At 35.9% G+C, this 21784-nt stretch overlaps 1 protein-coding gene across 4 annotated transcripts; it reads right to left on the minus strand.

Annotated features, from left to right (window-relative positions):
* Window positions 1–201: 201 nt before the first annotated feature.
* On the minus strand, window positions 202–21726 carry LOC128681565 (serine proteinase stubble-like). 4 transcript variants are annotated; one of them, XM_053765563.2, is made up of 9 exons: window positions 18112–18287; window positions 12633–13171; window positions 9257–9436; window positions 4435–4767; window positions 3376–3553; window positions 2551–2743; window positions 1524–1628; window positions 943–1050; window positions 202–425 (listed from the first exon to the last, which is right to left on the minus strand). In XM_053765563.2, exons 2-9 carry the CDS (start codon window positions 12889–12891, stop codon window positions 246–248), a joined length of 1536 nt encoding a protein of 511 aa, XP_053621538.1. In that variant the 5' UTR covers window positions 12892–13171; window positions 18112–18287; the 3' UTR covers window positions 202–245. The 4 variants fall into 4 exon arrangements, with proteins under 4 accessions (XP_053621538.1, XP_053621536.1, XP_053621540.1 ...); XM_053765561.2 differs by lacking the exons at window positions 12633–13171; window positions 18112–18287 and adding an exon at window positions 21013–21726; XM_053765565.2 differs by lacking the exon at window positions 4435–4767 and having other exon boundaries at window positions 18112–18275.
* Between the last annotated feature and the right edge of the window lie 58 nt (window positions 21727–21784).

Genomic DNA, 21784 nt, shown 5'->3' on the forward strand with positions numbered 1-21784 from the left:
TCAAAATTTGATCAAAAACTGAAATATGTATATACAACTTCCCGTCAACTTCTACACAAACCATTGACAGCGCCACCTACGGTCGATTGATAACGAATTCCACGCAAAATTATTGAAAGCGCCATCTAGTGCTATGAATAACAACTTTCATGCAAGATTACTGACAGCGCCAACTATTGCCGGCCAAGGACAACTTTTTAAACAGCGCCATCTAGCGGCGACATTCAGAACTATCTCGCCATCTATCAGGGGCTTATGAGCTTGTCGATCCAAGGCACGAATTTTTGTATGTTGGTATAGACTCCGGGCAGGTGCTCCCTGCCGCAGCCGATGCCCCACGACACCAGCCCTATGAGCGTGGAGCGCCCCTCCAGCTTCATCGTGAGGGGCCCGCCGGAGTCGCCCTGGCAGGAGTCTCGACCACCCTGCAATAGTTTCTCATGTATGATGGATAGAGTTACCATATGCGTGTGGTTCCGCCCTAGTATAACCACTTCATACCGCTCGCGGTACATTGCGACTAAGGGTTATATAACACTAGCTGCGCCTTAGGGTTTCGCTCCCGTGGGAAATTGGGGAGAAAAAGTATCCTATGTGTTATTCCAGGTTATATTCAACCCGTGTACCAAATTTCATAACAATCGGTCCGGTAGATTTTGCGTGAAAGAGTAACAAACATACACACATATATCCTCACAAACTTTTCCATTTATAAAATTAGTAGAATTATATCAAAGCGAAATTAATTCCGGATTGTATTTTTTTTCTTTCCTTTTTTTATTACATGTATCAAACGCCCGGCCCGATCTGATTGCGATCCTTTTGTTGTTCAATTGTTTTCTTTATCTCCAGGGTCAAATCAATTTTCTACATCAGTTTGCACCATACCAGTGTCAAATGAGAACAGAGCCTGTGTGTTTGTCTGTGAGCGTCGAGAGTTACCTCCTTGTACCCGGCGCAGAGGAAGACGTCGTGTATGGTCTCGCGGCGGCCGGCGGCGCGGAACCAGCGCTGGCAGCGCTCGTTGGGGATCACCTCCACGTCCACCTCCTGCGAGCGAGAGTGTCACGTGGCATTACCAGTGCTTGTCTCTGAACCCAGAGGTTGTGATATGGGATTCATATTATATATGAATCCCATATCACAAGTTTCGAACTTACTTTGAGGCTAGCTTAATCTGTGTGATTTGTTCTAATATATTTATTTATTATTTTATTTGTTTATCTCCGAGCGTTTCGACCGCTGCGGCCGCGCATTATTGTTAATTTTACAAATTTTAACCAAAACAAGAATCAGTTTTACTATTTGACTAAAATTATTAATCTGTACAGTGGTCAATGTAAATTTTATGAATGACATGAAATGATTCCTTCCTCAAGAAAATTGACGAATCATAAAGACGACGCGGCCGCAGAGGTAGCAACGCTCTGAGAAAATTTTGTATTTAAAAATCTCTCCGTAATTTGTTTCTAAAATGATGTTTTAGTCCAAATGAAGACTAGTGCTGTCGTGCACGGCCGCACCTGCAGCACGGAGGGCACCGTGGCCTGGCCGTGGCGCGTGCGCCCCCAGCCCGCCACCGTCGCCATCTTGCCGGCCAGCTTCAGCTGCTTCACCGGCAGGCACACCTGACAATGTACACAATATCATCATACTGTTGCATTCCACTTCTCACTATCGAATCTATTCGAAGTGAGAAGCAGCGAACCAATCACATTACGCCATTGTGACGCAACGACAACCACAATGCAATATGATTGGTTCGTTGCGTCTCGTTTCGAATCGATTCGGTGGTCAGAAGTGAAATTCAAACCCGCACTAACTGCAATCACTCACAACAGATGTGAATGTAGTATGTATAAAAGCTTTTATTTATCGCAATAAAAACTGAAACTCAAAGTTAGCCGATGGTGTTATAGTACGAATTAGAAGTAACCATCGAGCATATTTGTATGAAGAGAGTAATGAGTGTAGAGGAAGCAAGTGATAATTGTTAGGATAGTAAAGACAGAATAACAAGAATTTAAAAAATATTTCTAGTAAAAACACGTAGAACATACATTCTAGTTTATGATGTCAGTACTAGCTGCGCCCCGGGGCTTCGCTCTCGTAGAACTTTCGAGATAGAAAGTACTGTATGTGTTTCATTCCAGTTTATATTCTACCCGTATACCAAATTTCACAATAATCGGTCCTGTAGATTTTGTTTTGTATGAAAGTGTAACATACTAACAGGATGATTTCTTATACTTTGGTATTATTTTATCTACATGCTCAGTCGATGGTACTGAACAACTTTTCGTATGGAAGCAACCTTGAAATCACGAAATCAGCTGAACCATACATTTTCCACAACTTAGGTGCCTATATAATTTTGTATAGAACAGTTGATTTTTTTTCGCGATTTCGGAGTTACGCCCATACTAAAAGTTGTTCATAATCATGGACTGAGCATGTAGACAAAATATTGCCAATGTATAAAAAGTCACATATTCTCACAAACTTTCTCATTTATGATATTTTTGATATTAGTAGGATATATAGACATACAGGCAATATATGCTGTTTGAAGACAACGCCCCTGTCGAGCTGCACGAGCGCGACGTCGTTGCGGAAGTCGGCGGGCTCGTACTGCGGGTGCACCTCCTTGCGCTGCACCGCGAACTCCTCGTGCGAGTAGCGCTCGTCCGCGTCCCGCACGTCCCACTCGCCCAGGCGCACGCGCAGCTGAGAGTTCGGGGTGCTGGAAATGTTTCCATAAATATATGGAAACAAATCACACAGATTGAGTTAGCCCCAAAAGTAAATTAAACAATAAATATTCTTCTAATCTTCTTCATTCAATATTTTTTTCATGTACATGATAATACATTTTTCATTTAATTATATATATAATACAGTCTTATTTATGGTTTTTATTGGTATTATTGTTAACTATATTCTACAACATATACATATGTATATAGGTGAACAACCAAGACCCAGGTCAATCTGAAACATGGTATAAAATAAATACATAAAGGTATTTAAATAACCGAACACAATAAATTAAATGTCACTTTCATTGATCAGTTTTATTAATTAAGTACATGATTTACTGTTTGTTTTACTGTCGAGTATATTAGGAATGCAATTTGACTCTAAAAATCTTGACGTCATAATACATTACTGTCATACAAGCAAAGTATGTGTGTTTCTTCCACGTAAACCTCAGCCATGAGGAATACGACTATGAAGAAGATGATATATAACTGAGATTATTGTAAATTTAAATCTTGCAAGCATCTACAGATGCGGAGTTTTGGAAGGAGATAGACAACAACCCCGATATAACCTAAAGGCATAATAAGAAATAGAGATGGAGATAACACTCACGTGGCAACACAATGGGCGGCAGTGATCACCCATCGGTCTGAGATAAGGGCGCCTCCACACGCGAGCTTCTTGCTGAGGAAGCCCGACTTAATGAGAGCAGCTTGCCACGGGTGCGACCCGAACCCGGTCGAGTGCCCGCCGACGATGCGGTTCGACCGCGTGAAGTGCTCGCCGCAGCCTGAAATATTAGTAGTTCAATCTAGATACATTATGTTCCATTATGTATTGTTTCGAAATCCGCAACTCCAGTAAATATCACCTATCAAGTACGTACCGTACTTATTATAGCTATAGTTTACGAAAATAGATTCTATAATGTTGTGTGTCTTAGCTAAGTCAGAAAAACCCTTACAAAAATCAAATAAAACCAAAAAATCTACTATTACTATACTACTTAATAAAAGCCTCTTTAATAATTTTCGTGGTAGGTACCTGTGTTCAAATAAACCATAAAGCATAAACGTGAACATTTCTAACAATGTGAACCTCCTTTAAGCAATAAAGTGGTTCATACATTTCTCCAAATTGCAATGTGCGTTCATACAAGCGGCAGTGCATGATGATTATGAAAACGCAGTGCTGATGAAGCGAACAAGAATACAAACAAATAAAACTAAGTACAATATTGAACTCAAGTGTGTTTTGATACACAATTATAATGCAATCGCAACAATAAAATTAATAATAAAATCCAATAAACAGATTTTTCACATATAAATATTATTATCTCCAAAATATGAATCTAAAAACAAAATTTAATTGATTGCAAAATACCTATTGAATTTAATAAATAATTAATAAGGGGCCCTAAATGTCAATTCAAATAATTAATTAAAATAGTACTAATTTATACCTAAACAATGTTTTAAAATATGAAATCTCTGATTATTCGACAATTTAACCAGCACAAATACAGCTAAACACAAAAATATTACGATTTTAAACATAAGTTATGTAAGTAAATACGAGTATGTCTATAACTTTAAGATACACAACATCACTTGAGTTCAACCGTGAAATATATGTAAAGTGCATCCCAAATCCACCAAAAAATCTCACCCGGATAAGGCCTTGGCTTATGACCGTTCGTGTGTACTGGCACATAATCATCATCACCGCCGTTTTGATCCGGAAACTTATCCGGAAATTTGTCCGGATAATACACTTCCGGTTTGTGCGTGCTACTCTCATGGTAAGAGGGCTTCACATGAAAATAATGGTTCTGATATTCCCAGTCGGGTTTATTTTGATCCAGATCTGGTTTTGGGCGGTTGTGTTGGGTGTTTGGGCGATTCTGGTCGGTGTAGATGATGACGGGGTCGTCGTAGTGGTTAGTATTGGGATACTCGAAGTTGTCGTGGGGGAATGACCCGATGAGTTCTATAAGGTCACCTGTGTGGAAGGTTATGTTATTGTATTTGTTGGTATTTGTATGGTAATGCTTATCTCTGATAGTTTAAAATATTAGGCTTCTATGGTGTATTTTATTTTTCAATATAATTCACTACGTAGTATAAAACAAAGTTGATTTCTGCTGTCTGTCTGTGATACTTGAGGAAGGTTTAGGTGTATTATTTATTATGGTTTTATCCGAGCAAAGCCGGGGCGGGCAACTAGTAATACTATAAAGGTTAACTTACAATATATTTTAACCAAATTCTGTTGAATGTAGGTGCTATAGTAAATAAATATATTAGAACAAATCACACAGATTGAGACAGCCCCAAAGTAAGTTCGAGACTTGTGTTATGGGATACTAACTGAACGATACTATATTTTATAACAGATGCATATATAGATAAACATCCAAGACCCGGGCCAATCAGAAAAAGATCATTTTCCATCATGACCCGAGACCGGGGATCAAACCCGGGACCTCTCGGTTCAGAGGCAAGCACTTTACCACTGCGCCACCGAGGCCGTCATAGGAATAGCGTGTGTTAAGTCAGTTTTTATGTACTGTATGTTTACACTAGTACTTATACAATCTATTACTCTAGTAACATTCATACATAATCTTGATCGCATTGTTACTTTAACGATTTCAACCGGAAACATCTGTGATTATAATGTGCGTTACCTAACGCTGTTTCCGTCTTTTTTAAAAGCTTTTAATATCGAGTAACAAATTATGATAATGCAAACAACAATTACTAGCGCCCCGTCCAGGATTCGCTCGTGTAAAGACGTAATAAATTACTTGTTCATCTAAAACTTTCTCGAGAATTACACTTTCAACTGGTGAAAAGCGTATGAAAAATCCGTGCAGTGACAAATAAAAATCCTACTAATATAAATGCGAAAGTTTGTGTATGTTTTTTTCTCTTTCACGCAAAATCTATTGGACGGATTGTTATAAAATTTGGACACGGGTAGAATATAACCTGGAATAATAACACATAGGGTAATTTTCATCCCGAAATTCCCACGGGAGCGAAGCCCAGAGCACAGCTAGTTATATATAAAAAGAAGTCTGTATGAACGCGATAAATACTAAAACTATCAGACAGATTTACGTACGGTTTTCACCAATAGATAATGTGATTCCTGAGGAAGGTGTACAATTTTATTATGTTTGTACCCAAGCGAGGCCGGGCCGCGGGTACTGTATGTCTCGACCGAGGGCGGGTCGCTCTAGAGAAAGTTCTGTGTACATTATATAACTGCAATTATTATACTCGACCATCGTATTGCGTGTGAGGATATTCTTGTGTTCGATTCTCGTGTAGATGTGATTTATGAGTGTTATATAGATTAAATCATTTATTTCCTGATCATAAATGCGTTAATATTTATTTACTTTAATCTTGTGTAAATATATCAGACCAGCCAAGTGCCAGTCGGTCTCCCGCGTGAAGGGTTCCGTACCATCTATAAAAATGGCAAACAATCACTATTGTTTTATGAGAGCGCCATTAAATATTTTATATTATTCTGTTTTTTAGTCTTACTTGTTGTTTACAGCGGCAACAGTAATACATCATTAGTGAAAATTTTAACTGCCTACCACGATTCATGAGATACAGCCGAGCGAAGCCGTTTGAAGCGAATTTCGTTTTATCCTTTGTACACGGAACCCACGCGTCTGCCTGCCTGTCGCGATAAACTTAAACCGGACGGATTTTTGCATAGCTCTCACCAATAGATTGTGGGATTACTGAAAAAGGTTTAGTTGTATAATACACAAGCGGCCCGTCCAGGCCTCGCTCGGGTAAAAACACATTACATTATACACCTAAGCCTTCCTCTGAAACCACACTTAGACATTGGTGAAAACCGCATGGAAATCCGTGCAATAATTTTAAGTTTACCGCGAACAGACAGACAGGCAGACGCGGCAGTGGACTTTGTTTTATAATATGTAATATATATATTATGGTTGCATCCGAGCGAAGCCCTGACAGGTCGCTAGTGTCGTATAATTACGACACCCCAGTACTTAGTATAATTATTACATAACACATGAATTCTGCCAGATGAATCGGTTCCAAATTGGATTACTTTCTACACGATTGTGTTTACGCTCGAACGGCTCTGACGCAAGACTTTCGCCTTTTCTCCTAAACCCACTATCGATAGGGTGTAGGGAAATTGATGTATACACGGCGTGTGGCCCAGGATAGTTCCGTATCCTCAGATAGCGCACGAGGCGACTAGGGACACAACATAGGGAACAATTGCAATACTTAAAGGGCGCTTGACATTAGGCGGCCGGTTGTAAAATCACAGCCCTATCTTAAAAATAATAAAGCTAATTTATACGCTGACGTTTCGCGACGTCACAGCCCCGAACGCAACCGGGAACATTATTGTGATACATTCAAACTGCTCTGACGGACTTTCGCGTTTTCTCATAAACCCCCTATCGATAGGGTGTAGGGCTTATACTGTAGGTTACCGTTTGAGTACGCGAACATCAGCCGTACTCAAGCCGAAATCTCTCGGAACCTCACAGGATACAACGATGATATTAATTGCCCAATTTCTCTAGGGCCCATGTCCTTAGCCGATGATTGCAATAACTAAATAGTTACCAAACATTTGACATTGGTAACTATTAGTTTTGGTGCTATGGTGCAATCGAGATCATTTTGTAAATTTTACGCTGCGTAGTGTGAAAATGCGTTCCGGATTTCGCACAATATTTTTGATACAAAACCTTCCAATTTTTCCCTTTCAATGTTTAAAGCATTTTTTTGCGGACCCTATGTTTAGGGCCACCAGGGAACCAAGCAAGCTTTCATAAAAGATATATTATATATGTTCAAAAAACTCTACTATATTAAATAATTATCATGTTAGCGACTCTAGAAAGTGTGAACATAATAGGTTATTATGAAACCGAGAATTTGAATGTACAGCCCCGGAAACAAGTAAGCTGATGGTATGGTACGTCTTAGGGGAATCAGTGCGGAAACTTGTGTGGCGCGGGGTACCATAGATGGTGGGACCAAATATTTTCGTGTGTTTAGAGCTCCATTTTTCGATAGTTCAAGTTGAATGAAGGAAGAAAATAAAGTCCTATAATTAGTATGGCTGATAATTTATTCGTAAAGATATCAATGGTGTTAAAAGCAGAGTTAATATCACAACCGAATCTTCAAAATTGATTGGTTTACTCCTTACGCTAATTCCCCGACATCACAGCACTAAACACAACCAGGAATTCGTTTAGTTTAATTAAATTTATTCGATAGATTCTGAGATGGCAGAAAATATGTTAAAACTTTAAAAAAAATAAGAAATTTACTTCGATTGCGTGAGAATAGGTCACAGAGACATATGCATAAAATATACTCGATTGTTGTTGTTCATATTAGTACTTTTTCTATGGCACGGCCATGCGTGTGACGTAATCCCTTACCGTCTTATGAATAAAACATAACCTAACCTTAGTGAAACGCCGCCTTACTAAAGTAAGGCGCCTTACAACGATTCTCACTCGCGTTATTATGTCATTTGTGATTCATCGTGTGAAATCGCCGTTGCATACATTTGAATATGCCAAAAAATATGTTGAAACCGACACGTTAAAGTTTTCATTCAGATTCACTTTTCTATCGAAGATTATTTTTTAATAAGACACAGAAGGATTATAAGTTTAACGTGTCTGTGTATCTGTATGTCTTTCCGTAGCAAACAAAAGATTTTGATCTAGTTTTTTTTTATTTGAAAGAGAATTTAATCGAGAGTGTTCTTAGCTATGATTGCATAAGTAATGTACCTACGTCCTGTTTGGAAACTGTCAGCTTTTTTAGATGATGCCAGCAACTTCGGAGTTCGAAGGCTGGAGTTTCTTGAATTTTTAATTTAATTTTAATTTTTAGACAGTTTACAATTGTATGATTTATAAAATAAAGATATGGATGGAGTAATTTTGTCGTTTTTTTCTGAATTATTGGTCTGAATACCTAAGTAATAAACTGCTTTGTGATTGTGTGTAGTTTATTGGTTTCTAATCCACACATCAAACTACCCAAATAACTATAAAAACATCCCATAATACGAGCATTTCATGCATATTTTACAAATACATAAAAAACTATTCATTAATGAAAATTCAATTTGTTTTAAACACACATTAAGAATGGGCTGCACCAGTCAACTTAGACGCTAACTATAACCAAACGCAAAGCACGCCATTTTCTCTAAAAGGTGCGCAGATCAAAGTCAACGTCAAAGTTGACTGATGCAACACACAGTTACGAATCGTTACTCACCAACATTAGTGACATTAAAACATGAATGTTAATCACACATTAATATAAACAGTAAATGATTGTAACAATATTTTGGAATACAAAATGATAGATCAATATCAAAATATGATTTTAAAATCATCCTCCTTAAACGGAACGGAACGGAAAAACAAAACACTTACTGGCGTTGTGGACTACAGGTGCAATCTCGCTCGGCCTCTCCGTGGTGTCTCTGTCCACGCAGCACGCCCAGATCATGCCCCCAGAGCACAGGTCCAGGGGTTTCCCTCCCCCCAGCACGCAGGATATGCTCAAGCCGCACGGGTAGCGAGCACCACGGTAGCGGCACGTTTGCGGTATCACTGGGAATTAATATAAAGATTGACGTGAAAAAGTGCCCGTGAAGGTCTAATTTTTGAATTAATGATTCGAAATTGAAGGATAAACATTCTTTATCACATCTGTTCTTGTGTCATTCTGTATATTCTATTCTTGTTTTTAACCCCCGACGCAAAAAGACAGACAAAAATATCAATATGGAGACTCCTTATTCGTCCATAAGGAAGGCCAGTGCTCCAGCTGTGGGGGACGTTTAAATAGCTGTCGATGATAATACAGACAGTGATTAAGAGTTATGTTCTAGCATGATTAAGAAAATAATAATATAAAGTCGCTTCCCGCGTAGGTCTGTCTGTCCCGCGTAGGTCTGTCTCTGTCCCGCGTAGGTCTGTCTGTTTCTAAGCTTCCTCCTACTTTAAAACCAAATCAAACGGATTTTGATGTAGTTTTCACTGTTATTTAGATAATGAACTTCCTAGGGGTTGTACATAATTAAACGACCCCGCCCGAAACCTGTCAAGTCACTAGTGATGGTGTAGCGGGAGCGAGGTAATTATTGCTCGACCGCCACAAAGGGATGATCTTCCCGCCAGGCTAGGTGTTGCGCCTGGGGAACCACACGGGCCCGACGGTGTCGTGTTGGAGATTGTATTTATGCTTCCAATCGAAAACGCACTGTCTGCGCGGTCTAGGCTTGTTAGCTTCTAGTAGCGAGTCGACCGTAGTGCCATCTGTCCGTAGAGTCGTGGATCACTTGTGTGGCTTGTTATTCGTTGCGTTTGGTCGGCTTTTTACATCTGCGCTGTTGTGCATATGGCGTGGTAAATGTCGCCACAATGGAATATATGAATCTCTATTTGCTTTTGAAGATTGTACACATGATAATACAAGCGGTGTAACAAAATATAGATTGTCCGTTCAGCCAATAGAAATGCGAGTAGGATAACATGCAAATACTCTTAATAATCTCCCGAACATTTTCAGTTCGCAGCGCAATTTCATATTATTGTATTACTAGCTTTTGCCCACAACTCGCATGTTAGTAAAAATTCGTTTCCCGTGGGAATTTCAGGAAATACCTTCTCAGTGCTCCCCTACACTGACCTAGGAACCTACACACCAAATTTCAGCTTTCTACGCCCAGTAGTTTCAGCTGTGCGTTGTCTGTCAGTCTGTCATCAGTAACGCAAGAGTTTTATATAGATAGTATTGTGTGTCTTGACTCGATCTAGTAGAGAAATATGTAGGACAAGCTGCTTCGCCCCTGTGAGAATTCCAGGATAAAAAGTACCTTACGTATTAATTCCAGGTTATATTCTACCCGTGTACCAAATTTCATAACAATCCGTCCAGTAGATTTTACGTGAAAGAGTAACAAACATACAATACATATATTCTCACAAACTTTCGCATTTATAATACTAGTAGTAGTAATTTTAAAATCCAATAACAGACAAGGAATTTAATCACTAACTGTCTATTACAATCTGTAGAAAAAAACACACGCGTTCGATCAAAAACCTCTTACTTGTCAGCTGTAAGACGCAGTTACATAATTTTAACTCCTCATAAATTAATCATATTCCTATATACGGCTCATAAAACACATCTTACTTGCGCATACGCATGCCAACGACCGAGCAATCATTTTCACTTGTACAGCCCACATCTTTAGTTATACCATTGAACTTTATAGCATTGTAATATAGAGACGAGTTTCCTATGAAGGGATTGATGTGCTCTTCACTGTACTCGCGTGATTCACAGTCGATATAACACGGTTAAATAATGAGGTTTACTGCAGCAGATAGATCGGTTATATATTGGTTTAGATAATCTTCTTAGTTTCGATTCATTGTTTAATATTGTTGCAAAACACAAAAAAAAAACAACTGAAATAGCGATGTCAACGGACTTATCCCATGGAGGGATCTATACCTGTCTACGTTTTCTAATTTGGAACCGTACAAAATCCGTATGGAAATTTTTGAGTTTATCGCGTTCATACAGACAGACAAACAGACAGACGCGACAAGGGGAACTTCTTCATAAACATTAAGGATTAAGAGAATAATCGTAATAAAAAGTACATCTATTAACTTATATCTATTATCCTTAATATTTTCATTGTTATTGACCTAAAAAAGTATTAAAATGTTTCATTTTTTGCTATTTTTGTCAATAAAAAGTTTGGTCGAAAGTAGTTTTGACTGAAAAAACAGTGAAAAATACTATTGACCAACCTCTTCAATTAAAAGTAGTTTTAACTGATTTCGTTGGTTAGAAGTGGTTTTGACCGGATAACAGTTTTGACTGCAACATATAATATTGTAAGTCATATTAGCATCATATTAGTCATAGTAGCCATCAAAGACACGTTGATTTCTTTTAGTCATCAACTAAACATGTATAATCTATATCTAACCAATTCGACATTGTAATCTAATCACAATTTCTAGTTTATATTTTAGTGTTAACTAGCATGCAGGTGTTTTCGATGTTATGTCTGTTAATCTGTATGTGTCTATATATAAATAAACAATTATTACATGTTTCTTCGATTTTTCTTACCGATTTTTCATCGGTCGGTCAGTTCGAGATGGAAAATTATTTTTTATGAAATTAAAAAGCGATTTAAAATCATGTGTTCTTGAAGAAAACATTAATTAATTAGCTATTAGCATTCGTAGAATTAATAATGAAGTATTTAATGATTTTAATCACTATTTTTCTCCGGAAATAGTTTAAGTTAACTCAAGTGATTAGTTAGATTTGTGGAATATCTCGATAGCAGTCTATCACACTGTTAGTATCATAGATATCTATATATATATATATATATATAATACATAATAAAACTGTAAGTGGGCTATGTCTGTACATAAGAGATATTAAAGATAAATGTATAAAAATAATTACGGAGTCTTCAAATAATATTTTTCAGAAATTTTGTCTGTTTGTCTTTGTGTTATAAGTACATTAATTTTTAGCGCGAATTAAAAATACATAATTTGTTATGCAAGATTTTGACTTTTAGGGTATATAATTTTAAAAGGACATAGATCTCAACATTTTTAAACTACACAAAAGCAATCGGTTTAATTATCAGTTTTAAAAAACCTGAATAAACGGGTTACATTACTATTATCAACTAATTTAATTAAATTATTTTTGATTTTATGAAATAACTTCCAATTCATATGTATATTAACAACTTACTTTTTCCCAACAAATCCATAATAGAATCATCCTCCTGTGACGATCCGTAGGAACTGTGATACGATCCCTTTCTCCTTCCCAATGCGTCTAATAACAATATATCCTTCTCTTGCTCATTCGCAGGCCTTCTTCTATCAGAAGGTATTTCCACATCCTTAATTTCTAAATCGTCTTGCAACGTCAACACATCATTCTCTGTATCCGAACTCAAAACTCCCGCGAACACGATTAAAAACAAAAAAGTCCTTTTAAAAATCATATCTGTCACTGTCAACGCGCGTTCCAAATCCGAAATGCAGTTATCTCTTCCCGCCGATGAAGATGTCAAAGAGATTTTCACACATTTTCGCACTACACTTGGCACATGTTTTCACTTTGTTTTTTCTTGGACCATAGACACGTCCAGTCGCGGGAAGTAACGAATCGGAAGTGCACGAGGCGAGCGAGACACGCGTATCTCGACGCTTTTCACTTTTTGTTATGAATCCATCGGTGTTAACTTTTTTCCATATTCGTTTTTACACTACAAATTTTCCAGCCTGTAATATTTGTTTTTTTTTTCAATTCTTATTTTATCGCCATCGGTTTTGTGTATCTTTTTTTAAAATTTTAACTTCATAAAATAGTTCAAATTTATTACAAGTCGCTTAGTATATATGTGCGTGAGGCGTATAATTTTAACGAGGTGTCCAAGTATCAAAATGATCCGCTTATTCATCTAATTAGATCGAAAATTCGTCTTATTTATACGTTGCTTTACAATCTTGATCATTTTAAAAAAATATATATCGACATTAAAAATGATTTATTTCTTTTAATTCTTAATATTTTTCGTTTTCGACCGCACGACTTACTGACAATATCAGTAAATAACATAATGTCCGGTATAATTTATTTTAAAACAAATAAAATAAATATATTACATTTGAAATATTTATTATCCATCAACTTAATTGCTAAAAAGCTAGAAAGTAGGTAGGTATATTGTACAACATCGCTACATTTCAGAAGCGATGGTCTTGACGCAATATCATTTTAATCCACAGATATATAAACATACATTGAAGTTTAAATCAAATCAATTTTTCTATACCTACCTGTAAAAAAAATTCTACAGAATTGCTTTCCAACTTACACTTATAAACAATTCAGGGTTAAAGATAGACCTTAGTAGGTTACTGTAAAAATATGCGAAACATGTCTAATAAACTTCCGTTTTATATCATATAAAAACGACAGGCCGATGCTAATCTAATGAAATGTACATAAAGCTCGTTTCTCTGCAATCATCTGAATTACGAATAAAACCAGTTATATCCAGTGCCCTTTTCCGTCGCACTAAAACGATTGATCGAATTCTAATATTCAAGTATCAAGATACCTCGAGTGCACTTAGCGCGAGGCGTCGACTTTCGCTGTAGCTTTCCAAAACATTAATGATAAGGTGAAAAGGTCTCAAGTGACATTTCGAGACATAGAATTATCAACCTTCATCCTTGAACGTTATTGTTCATTTTAGCTTCATTAAATATTTAAATTAGGACCAAAATATTTTATTTCAAAATTGTCACACATTATTTCGACTTTATTTAAAAGTAATAAAATACATATTTGATTGCATCGGTTTAGGATATTTTAAATTACAAGTGTGCTTTTGCTAAAGTATTGCAAAAGTTAATAGTATCCTAGTAATGTGCAGATACGAATTAACTGCGGCTAATTCGTTTTTGATAAGGTCTAATTTGGTTACAAAAGGAGGTCGGATAATCTAATTTTATTGTGTTGAATGAATGAAACCTTAATTTAAGTATTATTCCGTGGGACATTGTTTATTTTCAAAGCTAATTTATCGGATTGGTAAGAAAATTTAATTTGTGAGGTTATATTTGTTTGTTGTATTTTTAGAATTGAAGAAACAAATTGCAAAATATTTGTATGAAGCTCGAAACCCATATTCCTTAGAGAAAAGTATTCGATGTATATTATCTTATTTTCAAATTATAGTACATATGTTTAAATATTTAAAGACAAAAGAAATTGACTCTTTGGTTCTAATGAACCAAAGAGTCAATAATATTTACCTGAATTAATGAATTAATTAAAAGATCTAAAATTTTTTATCAGTTGCAAAGAAAATAATGATAATTAAGGAATTAAAAGAGCATTTAGTAATGTCGGGAAAAGCATTTAACAATCGAAGCGTATTCGAAGATGGAGTCATAACATCTGAAAATCGTTATATTTTCAAAAGTTGTATCATTCAAATTGATTTTTTGTTTAAATAGTTCGATAAAACTAAGAAGAGATATAGAATTTCATGATGGCGCCCCGGGGCTTCGCTCCCGTGGGAATTTCGGGATAAAAGGAACCCTATGTGTTATTACAAATTATATTCTACCCGTGTACCTAAATTCTCCGTCTAGTAGATTTTGCGTGAAAGAGTAATATACACACATACATCCTCACAAACTTTCGCATGATAAAAGATAGCTTTTTTCCTTCTTTGCGTGTCTATGACATTTGACTATAAGAACAGTTCAAAGCACATTGTACCTATTTTAACAATCAAATAGAAATTATTCAAAAGGTTATTATTACACATATTTATTCAAAAATCCTCAAGATTTTCCATAAGAAAGTATTGTTTCATGAATACATTATGAAACCGACAGTTCATGTAACAGAACGTGACAGTTGATCTTCCCGCCTTCTCACTTTCATTTGGCGCCAAATTGGATCCGCGCCATTTTGCACACCCCGCTGCGCATAGACAATGAAGACGTTTAGCTTATTTTAATTTCAGAAAAAATAATTTTTTTTTGCTTGATGTATGTAAATAACGAAAAAATGATTTATTATTGGTGTGACATTAGTATGCAATTATTAAGTACTTAGCATGTTGTTAATTTTTTGACAGATGGACAAAGCGTTGCGTTGAACATCACAAAAACAGACAGCTACATTGATGTATTGTCGATTGCCAAGGTAATGATACCGTGTTATGCATATGTATGTATTAATGAGATCATTATAAATTACAATAAAACCTAACTTTTAATGTTATATAGAATTGTTTAATTTATATTTAATAAGGTACTTGTTGTGCTTTCACAGAGAAATTCACGCGGGTGAAACCGCAGGCAAAAGTTAGTTTAAAATATATATTTAATGTTATACGACAGTTAGTTACGAAACAAGAAATTACATATTTATATAATATGGTGACGATTTTGGGTGAAAAAAATAAAATAAAAATAGTGACGATAAGTAATTAATTAATAATTTTAAGACGACAACCTTTTGTGTGTCTTGTTATAATCTATACATACATATAATAACGATGTAATTAGGCTACGTCTGTAGATAGATGTTAAAAAAATCTTATTAAATTATTTATTAAAAATAGCATCTTTGGGTAGCCCAGACTTTTTTAAAGTTAATTATAGTTATGACAAACGAACCGAAAGTAAGTAAACAACAGAATATTATAGTGAAAGTGCTGAAAGAAATCGCAATAAAACATTGCGTGTTTAAAGCAACTTAACGAAATGTCACGATTGTGTGCCAAATTTATTTATTCATCACGAGTCAGATCTCAGAAACTGACATTTTATTATAGCGATTACAGTAAAGCCCCTTTCGCATTTTGATTGGCGTACTTTGGCGAGTGTACGTGCGAGTGATAAGACGAAATACTTGGACTCGCACTAATTAGTTCCTAATTAGAAGATAAATACTAAAATTCTAGATGTTTTGCCTCTCTTTACGCTTGGTTCGCATTTTGATTAGTGTTAAGTGCAAGGGCACGTATTAAGTGTTAAGAAGAAATACTTGGGCTCGCACTAATCAGTGCCTGTCCAGATTGTGTACTTAACCTGAAATGAACGCTCGCATTTAACACTAATCAAAATGCGAGTCGACAAAGAAACGAAATTACTGGTATGTCTATAATTATTTTGTCAAAATTTTTTACAGCAAAATTTGGATGTCAATATGAATGTGTTATAAGAAATAAGTCTCCATTTTATTTCATTTATAATTGCATTGTTTTTATAAAAATATCAGAATAATAGTGATAATAGGAATAAAAAAGACTTGACCAGTCCAAGTAATCGAACTTATAAAAATAATTTTGAAATTATTTTTTTGTTAAATTTGTTCAACAGCAGCGACGCCCTTACAACCGCGTCAACCTTAACCATCAAAATTAGGGAGCCATATTTAGACCAAAGACAATCAGACCGTAATTTTTAAATTAAGAACAGACTAAAAAATCCAAAGGCTGTCACGACTAAGCATTGTGGTTATTAGAACGGAACTAAAGCATAATGTATGTATGTAACCCTCTTTCGTAAGGTTGCTCGCAGAAAAAAAAATAAACAAAGACACATTTTGCAAATGGAATCACTGTCTATGGGATTACCGGATGTGATGATGTTGTTTCGTCACTGTTTGTTCTCTGTCTTGTTGGGGACTTTCATAACCGTACTTTAGCTATAAGGACTAATAGTATGAAATAGATTATAATAAATACCTTGTTGTGTGTTAAATATAATTAACTTGTGGAGTAAATAAAGATATTTTTATTTATTATTATTATTTTCATGCGACTTTTCAATCTGAAAATCTCCTGGTTGATTTTAGAAATTTTGATGTTTTTAAACTCGGTGTAAAAATTAATAGTTTATACTTAATGACATCATTCATATTCTCACAACATCTGATCGTTTTCCTGGTTTCGTCCGCGGTCATATAGCGTCGGAGCCCAGAGTCCGCTCTCCTACTTTTCGCATCTTCATATCGCACGGGATATGGCATCCTCTGTTATCAGACCATTAGCAATATTATTGTAACAGCCTAAAGAGTCCACTTTTAAGACATTATTTGTCTAGAGAGAAAACAAGATGATATGCGTGCCAATGGTCTGACAACTAGGGATGCCGACGACCGTGCGAAGTGGACACGAAACAGTCGGAAAGCGGACCCTGGGCTCCGACGCTCAACGGCTGAGGAAGAAACCGGGAAATGTCTTTTGTGAGAGATATGAAAACAAAACCTTTTTATTTAGATTTTAACTTATCATCCAAGCAAAGCAGCTCAGCTAATGTAATAGTGTGATAAATAGTGAGAAAAAGGATCTTGAAGTCCTATACTCCTTTTTCACCTTTTGAGGTACGAAACCCTAAAATTAGTCCTTAGAAAACGTTGAATCTTATATTATACTACAAAATTAATGAAAATACAAGCACACATTTCTATTCTTTGTTCTACGTGCACTATTTTATATTCGAACATGTTACCGATACCTATATATACTATTGCTAAATGTTAAAGTATTAACAGTTCCACAATTAAAATTATTCGTGAAATAAATGCCTTTAAGTTTTGCTTTTATTTTTGTGAATTAAAACCGATGTATGTATATTTTTACATTTTAATTTTATTTCATTATTTTAACGCGTCACGCACACGAACTTACCAGTGACACTTCACGGATTTTTAAATTAAGAACAATTTTATTCCAATGACATTTGAAAACAAAAGAATTTTAACTACACTTTCTGGCTATTTTTTTCTGACCATAATGATAAGAATTAAAAAAAAAAACTTTTTTTTTTTAAATACGTGCTGCAGATTTTAGCAGCGACACGATACTATGACACTGCTGTCGGCGCGCGGAGTGACAAACATTTCACTTTCGTTTTGAAGCATGCGTGTGTTTGTCTGTATGCGAATCTCGTCTTGTACTGAAATTGTATGAAATATGTCAGCTCGCATCGTCTTTTACTATTTTCCCATAAAAATTTTATTTGGAATCCTTTTTGACTTCAAAATCGTGACGACATTCCAAATCGCTGTTATATAATAATATTAACCTCCTTATTTATTTTTATTTTGACATTTAAAAAAGTATCTTATTTGACTAGTTGGAAAGTAGCTAACTAAGTGTTATGCTAAGTTGGTGCTTATATTGCTAATTTAAAAAGCGATTTTCAAACTTGTAAACAGCAATAATAAGACACAATAAACAATCCTGGCTTTATTTACTTCCGTCAATTCAAATTAAAACTGTAAAAAGAAAAATGTTTGTCTCTCCTTGCGCCGGCGGCGCCAGAGAGAGGCGAGAGCTACTGGAAAGCTGGCTGGTTTTACTTTTAATTTTTATATTTAGAACGCTCTTGTTATAAAATGTTATGGCCAGTGCTTCTAGATTTGTAGATTATGACAACATTTTTATAATATTATGTGCTTTAGTGGCCAGTTCTAAAAACTTAAAAAAGTTAGCTTAACTATATAATGTCACGTATATATGTATAGCTACGTTATTATGGCTGAGTTGGTTCCAATTGCATCATTATCTCTCAACCTGGCGTGAAACCCATATTTTCCCTACATATATCTCGAAATATTAAAGTTTTTTTTGATATATGTTACGGCGAAACAGACGGCCTACAGAGACCGGCGAAATCTAGATTTAGCCGGTTAAATGTTAAGATTAACATTTAAGATTAAGTTTAATAAATTTACATTTAACCATTTGTGACCTAATTTATCCAGAGATAAAAACGATACACTCTCACTACCCAAAGGTTGGCTGGAAGAGATTGCTTAGCAATAAGCCCGCCATTGGTCATGTTTATATAAGCTGTTGTATTATTTTTATTGACACTGTTTTTATGATTTAAAGATATTTTGTATTGTATTGTATCGTATACACCATAGTGTAGTGTGCCAACAAAGATCAACTGAGACCGGCTAGGTGTACCCACACTTCGGGATCTAGCTGTAACATATTGAAAAATGGTAAAAAAAAAATCTAATATCACGCCAACAGTTTCAGTCGAGAACACATCCTTACATATAATAAAAATAGGTCCTCTGCCGCGTCTGTCTGTTCTCGATAAACTCAAAAACTACTGCACGGATTTTCAAGCGGTTTTCACCAATAGATAGCATGATTCCTGAGCGAACTCGGGACGAGCGGCTAGTTAGATCATAAATTTCTAATTTCATCAACACATAACATAAGGTTGCGGAAAGTAAGGTCAAGTTGATGGGTGACGGAGGTTACGACCGCCACATAACGGAGTTACGACACCACGTGAGAAAGCGGTATCCGGCTTTGAAATGTAAAGGCTACTTCACACTGATAGGTTGCGGTGAAGTTTGTTGCGCCGCTTCTTCACCTGCGCTTTAGAAGTCGGCATTAGACTTAGTATTGAGTAAATTTGTGATGTCAAAAAAATGTAAATCGTTAATTTCTGTAACAAGATTGGTACATAAGTTTCAAGTTTTATATCCTACTAGCTTCGCCCTCGGGCTTCGCTCCCGTGGGAATTTCGGGATAAAAAACGTTTTGTGTTATTCCAGGTTATTTTCTACTCGCGTATCAAATTTCATAACAATCCGTCCACTAAACTACTTTTTCGTGTCAATTTTTAAATTATATTAGTATTTCTCGAAAATTCATACTAACTACTGGCATTTCGGAACGACTACAGTTGCGGATAGGAATGTCGGAAGAAACTCTCATGCCAGAAGGGGTTACCGTTATTGTTTCTTATTTTTTTTTACAATATTTTTAAATTATTCTAAAACGATTTAAATTAGGTCGCGTGCGTGTGCGTACGACCTAACGCCAAACCCGCGCACTTCAGCTTTCTCCCTCCAAACCTTGTTCATGTAACAATTACGTTTAGTTACGTCACGAAGCGAATACGCGAATTGTTTTGTTAACTCAATGCTAATCCTTATTATATTATAATTATCCTTCAAGGAAGAGCGTGTGGTCCCGCCCTAAAATAGGACCACTCCATATCTTTTGTGGATGTTGACGAGACTACTAAGAGGCACATTGCGGTGGTTGTCAAGTGGATAAGACCGTCCCCCGTGATCGAAAGGTTCCAGGGTTAAAACAGCATCAAATTCCATTTCGTAATTTTTGCGTGATGCGCGTACAAACATATAAGTATAAACAGAGAGAAAGAAAAAAAATGTTTTGGCTTCTATTAGTCCCTTAAAGACTCCCATAATTATATTTTATATCTCCTATGTACTTACAGACATAGCTCACTTATACTTTTATTATATTACACGTACTTATACATTTATTGATTGACGACCTCGGTGGCGCAGTGGTAAAGTGCTTGCCTCTGAACCGAGAGGTCCCGGGTGCGATCCCCGGTCGGGTCATGATGGAAAATGATCTTTTTCTGATTGACACGGGTCTTGGATGTTTATATATATGTATTTGTTATAAAATATAGTATCGTTGAGTTAGTATCCCATAACACAAGTCTCGTACTTACTTTGGGGCTAGCTCAATCTGTGTGATTTGCCCTAATATATTATTAAATTATTATTATAAAAACATACTTACATCCCAATTCCTCAAAGAACTTAGATTTCTGTCCATTCAAATGGAACTTAAGCTCATCCATGCTATCCTCACTGATCACTTTGTCACTTAGTTTCGTCACTAAGTTATCACCAACTGCATTCTTTAACTTAACAGGTACATTTATATTACTAACAGATTTATATTTCAAATTTTTCAACTGTCCATCATTATCTAATATAGTTATATCTTCATAATGGTTCACAGCGTCATTATCACTCCCGATATTTTTAATGACATCGGAATTATATTTACTGTTACTCAGAAATTTCGAAAATACGACGCCATTGTCAGAGATAAGGTTTTTTGAGTCATGCAAATTGTTTACAACGTCACTTTCCGAGTCAAGATCATCACACTTAACATTTCTGAATAATATTAACAGTAACATGTGGAAATTAGCGATTCTCATTTTTTTTGGCTGTATAATATTACACACCTTTGCCTATTAAAAACGAATTTGCGCTGTCATTTGTCACTTCAAAAGTGTCACTTGTGAAATTAAAAAGTGAAGATTCGAATTTTGAATTTGAAACGGCAAGACAAAAGAGATCAACGAAATTACAAATGGCGGTTGTCGATATGATTTTGGTAAAAAGCGAAAGTGCTGGTGTTCGTCCCGCCCGGGCGAGTGACGGACAACCACTCAAGTGGCCAAAATCGATCTGTTAACAACTTTAGGAGAAATGTGTTTACATAACAAGACAAGTCCGGTCGGCTCCACAGTCTCGGCTAATTAGGACAGTCTTTGTGG

The sequence above is a fragment of the Plodia interpunctella genome, chromosome 27, assembly GCF_027563975.2.
Source record: "Plodia interpunctella isolate USDA-ARS_2022_Savannah chromosome 27, ilPloInte3.2, whole genome shotgun sequence".
Lineage (NCBI taxonomy): Eukaryota > Metazoa > Arthropoda > Insecta > Lepidoptera > Pyralidae > Plodia > Plodia interpunctella.

What these genes read in the sequence shown, in the direction of transcription:
- LOC128681565 (XM_053765561.2), bottom strand. Translation starts at nt 21,442, where the DNA reads ATGAGAATCGCTAATTTCCACATGTTACTGTTAATATTATTCAGAAAT. An exon ending in GCCGCCCATTGTGTTGCCAC is followed by an intron (nt 2,744 to 3,375) that starts GTGAGTGTTATC and finishes AAACATTTCCAG; the next exon opens with CACCCCGAACTCTCAGCTGC. An exon ending in TCTGCGCCGGGTACAAGGAG is followed by an intron (nt 426 to 942) that starts GTAACTCTCGAC and finishes AAACTATTGCAG; the next exon opens with GGTGGTCGAGACTCCTGCCA.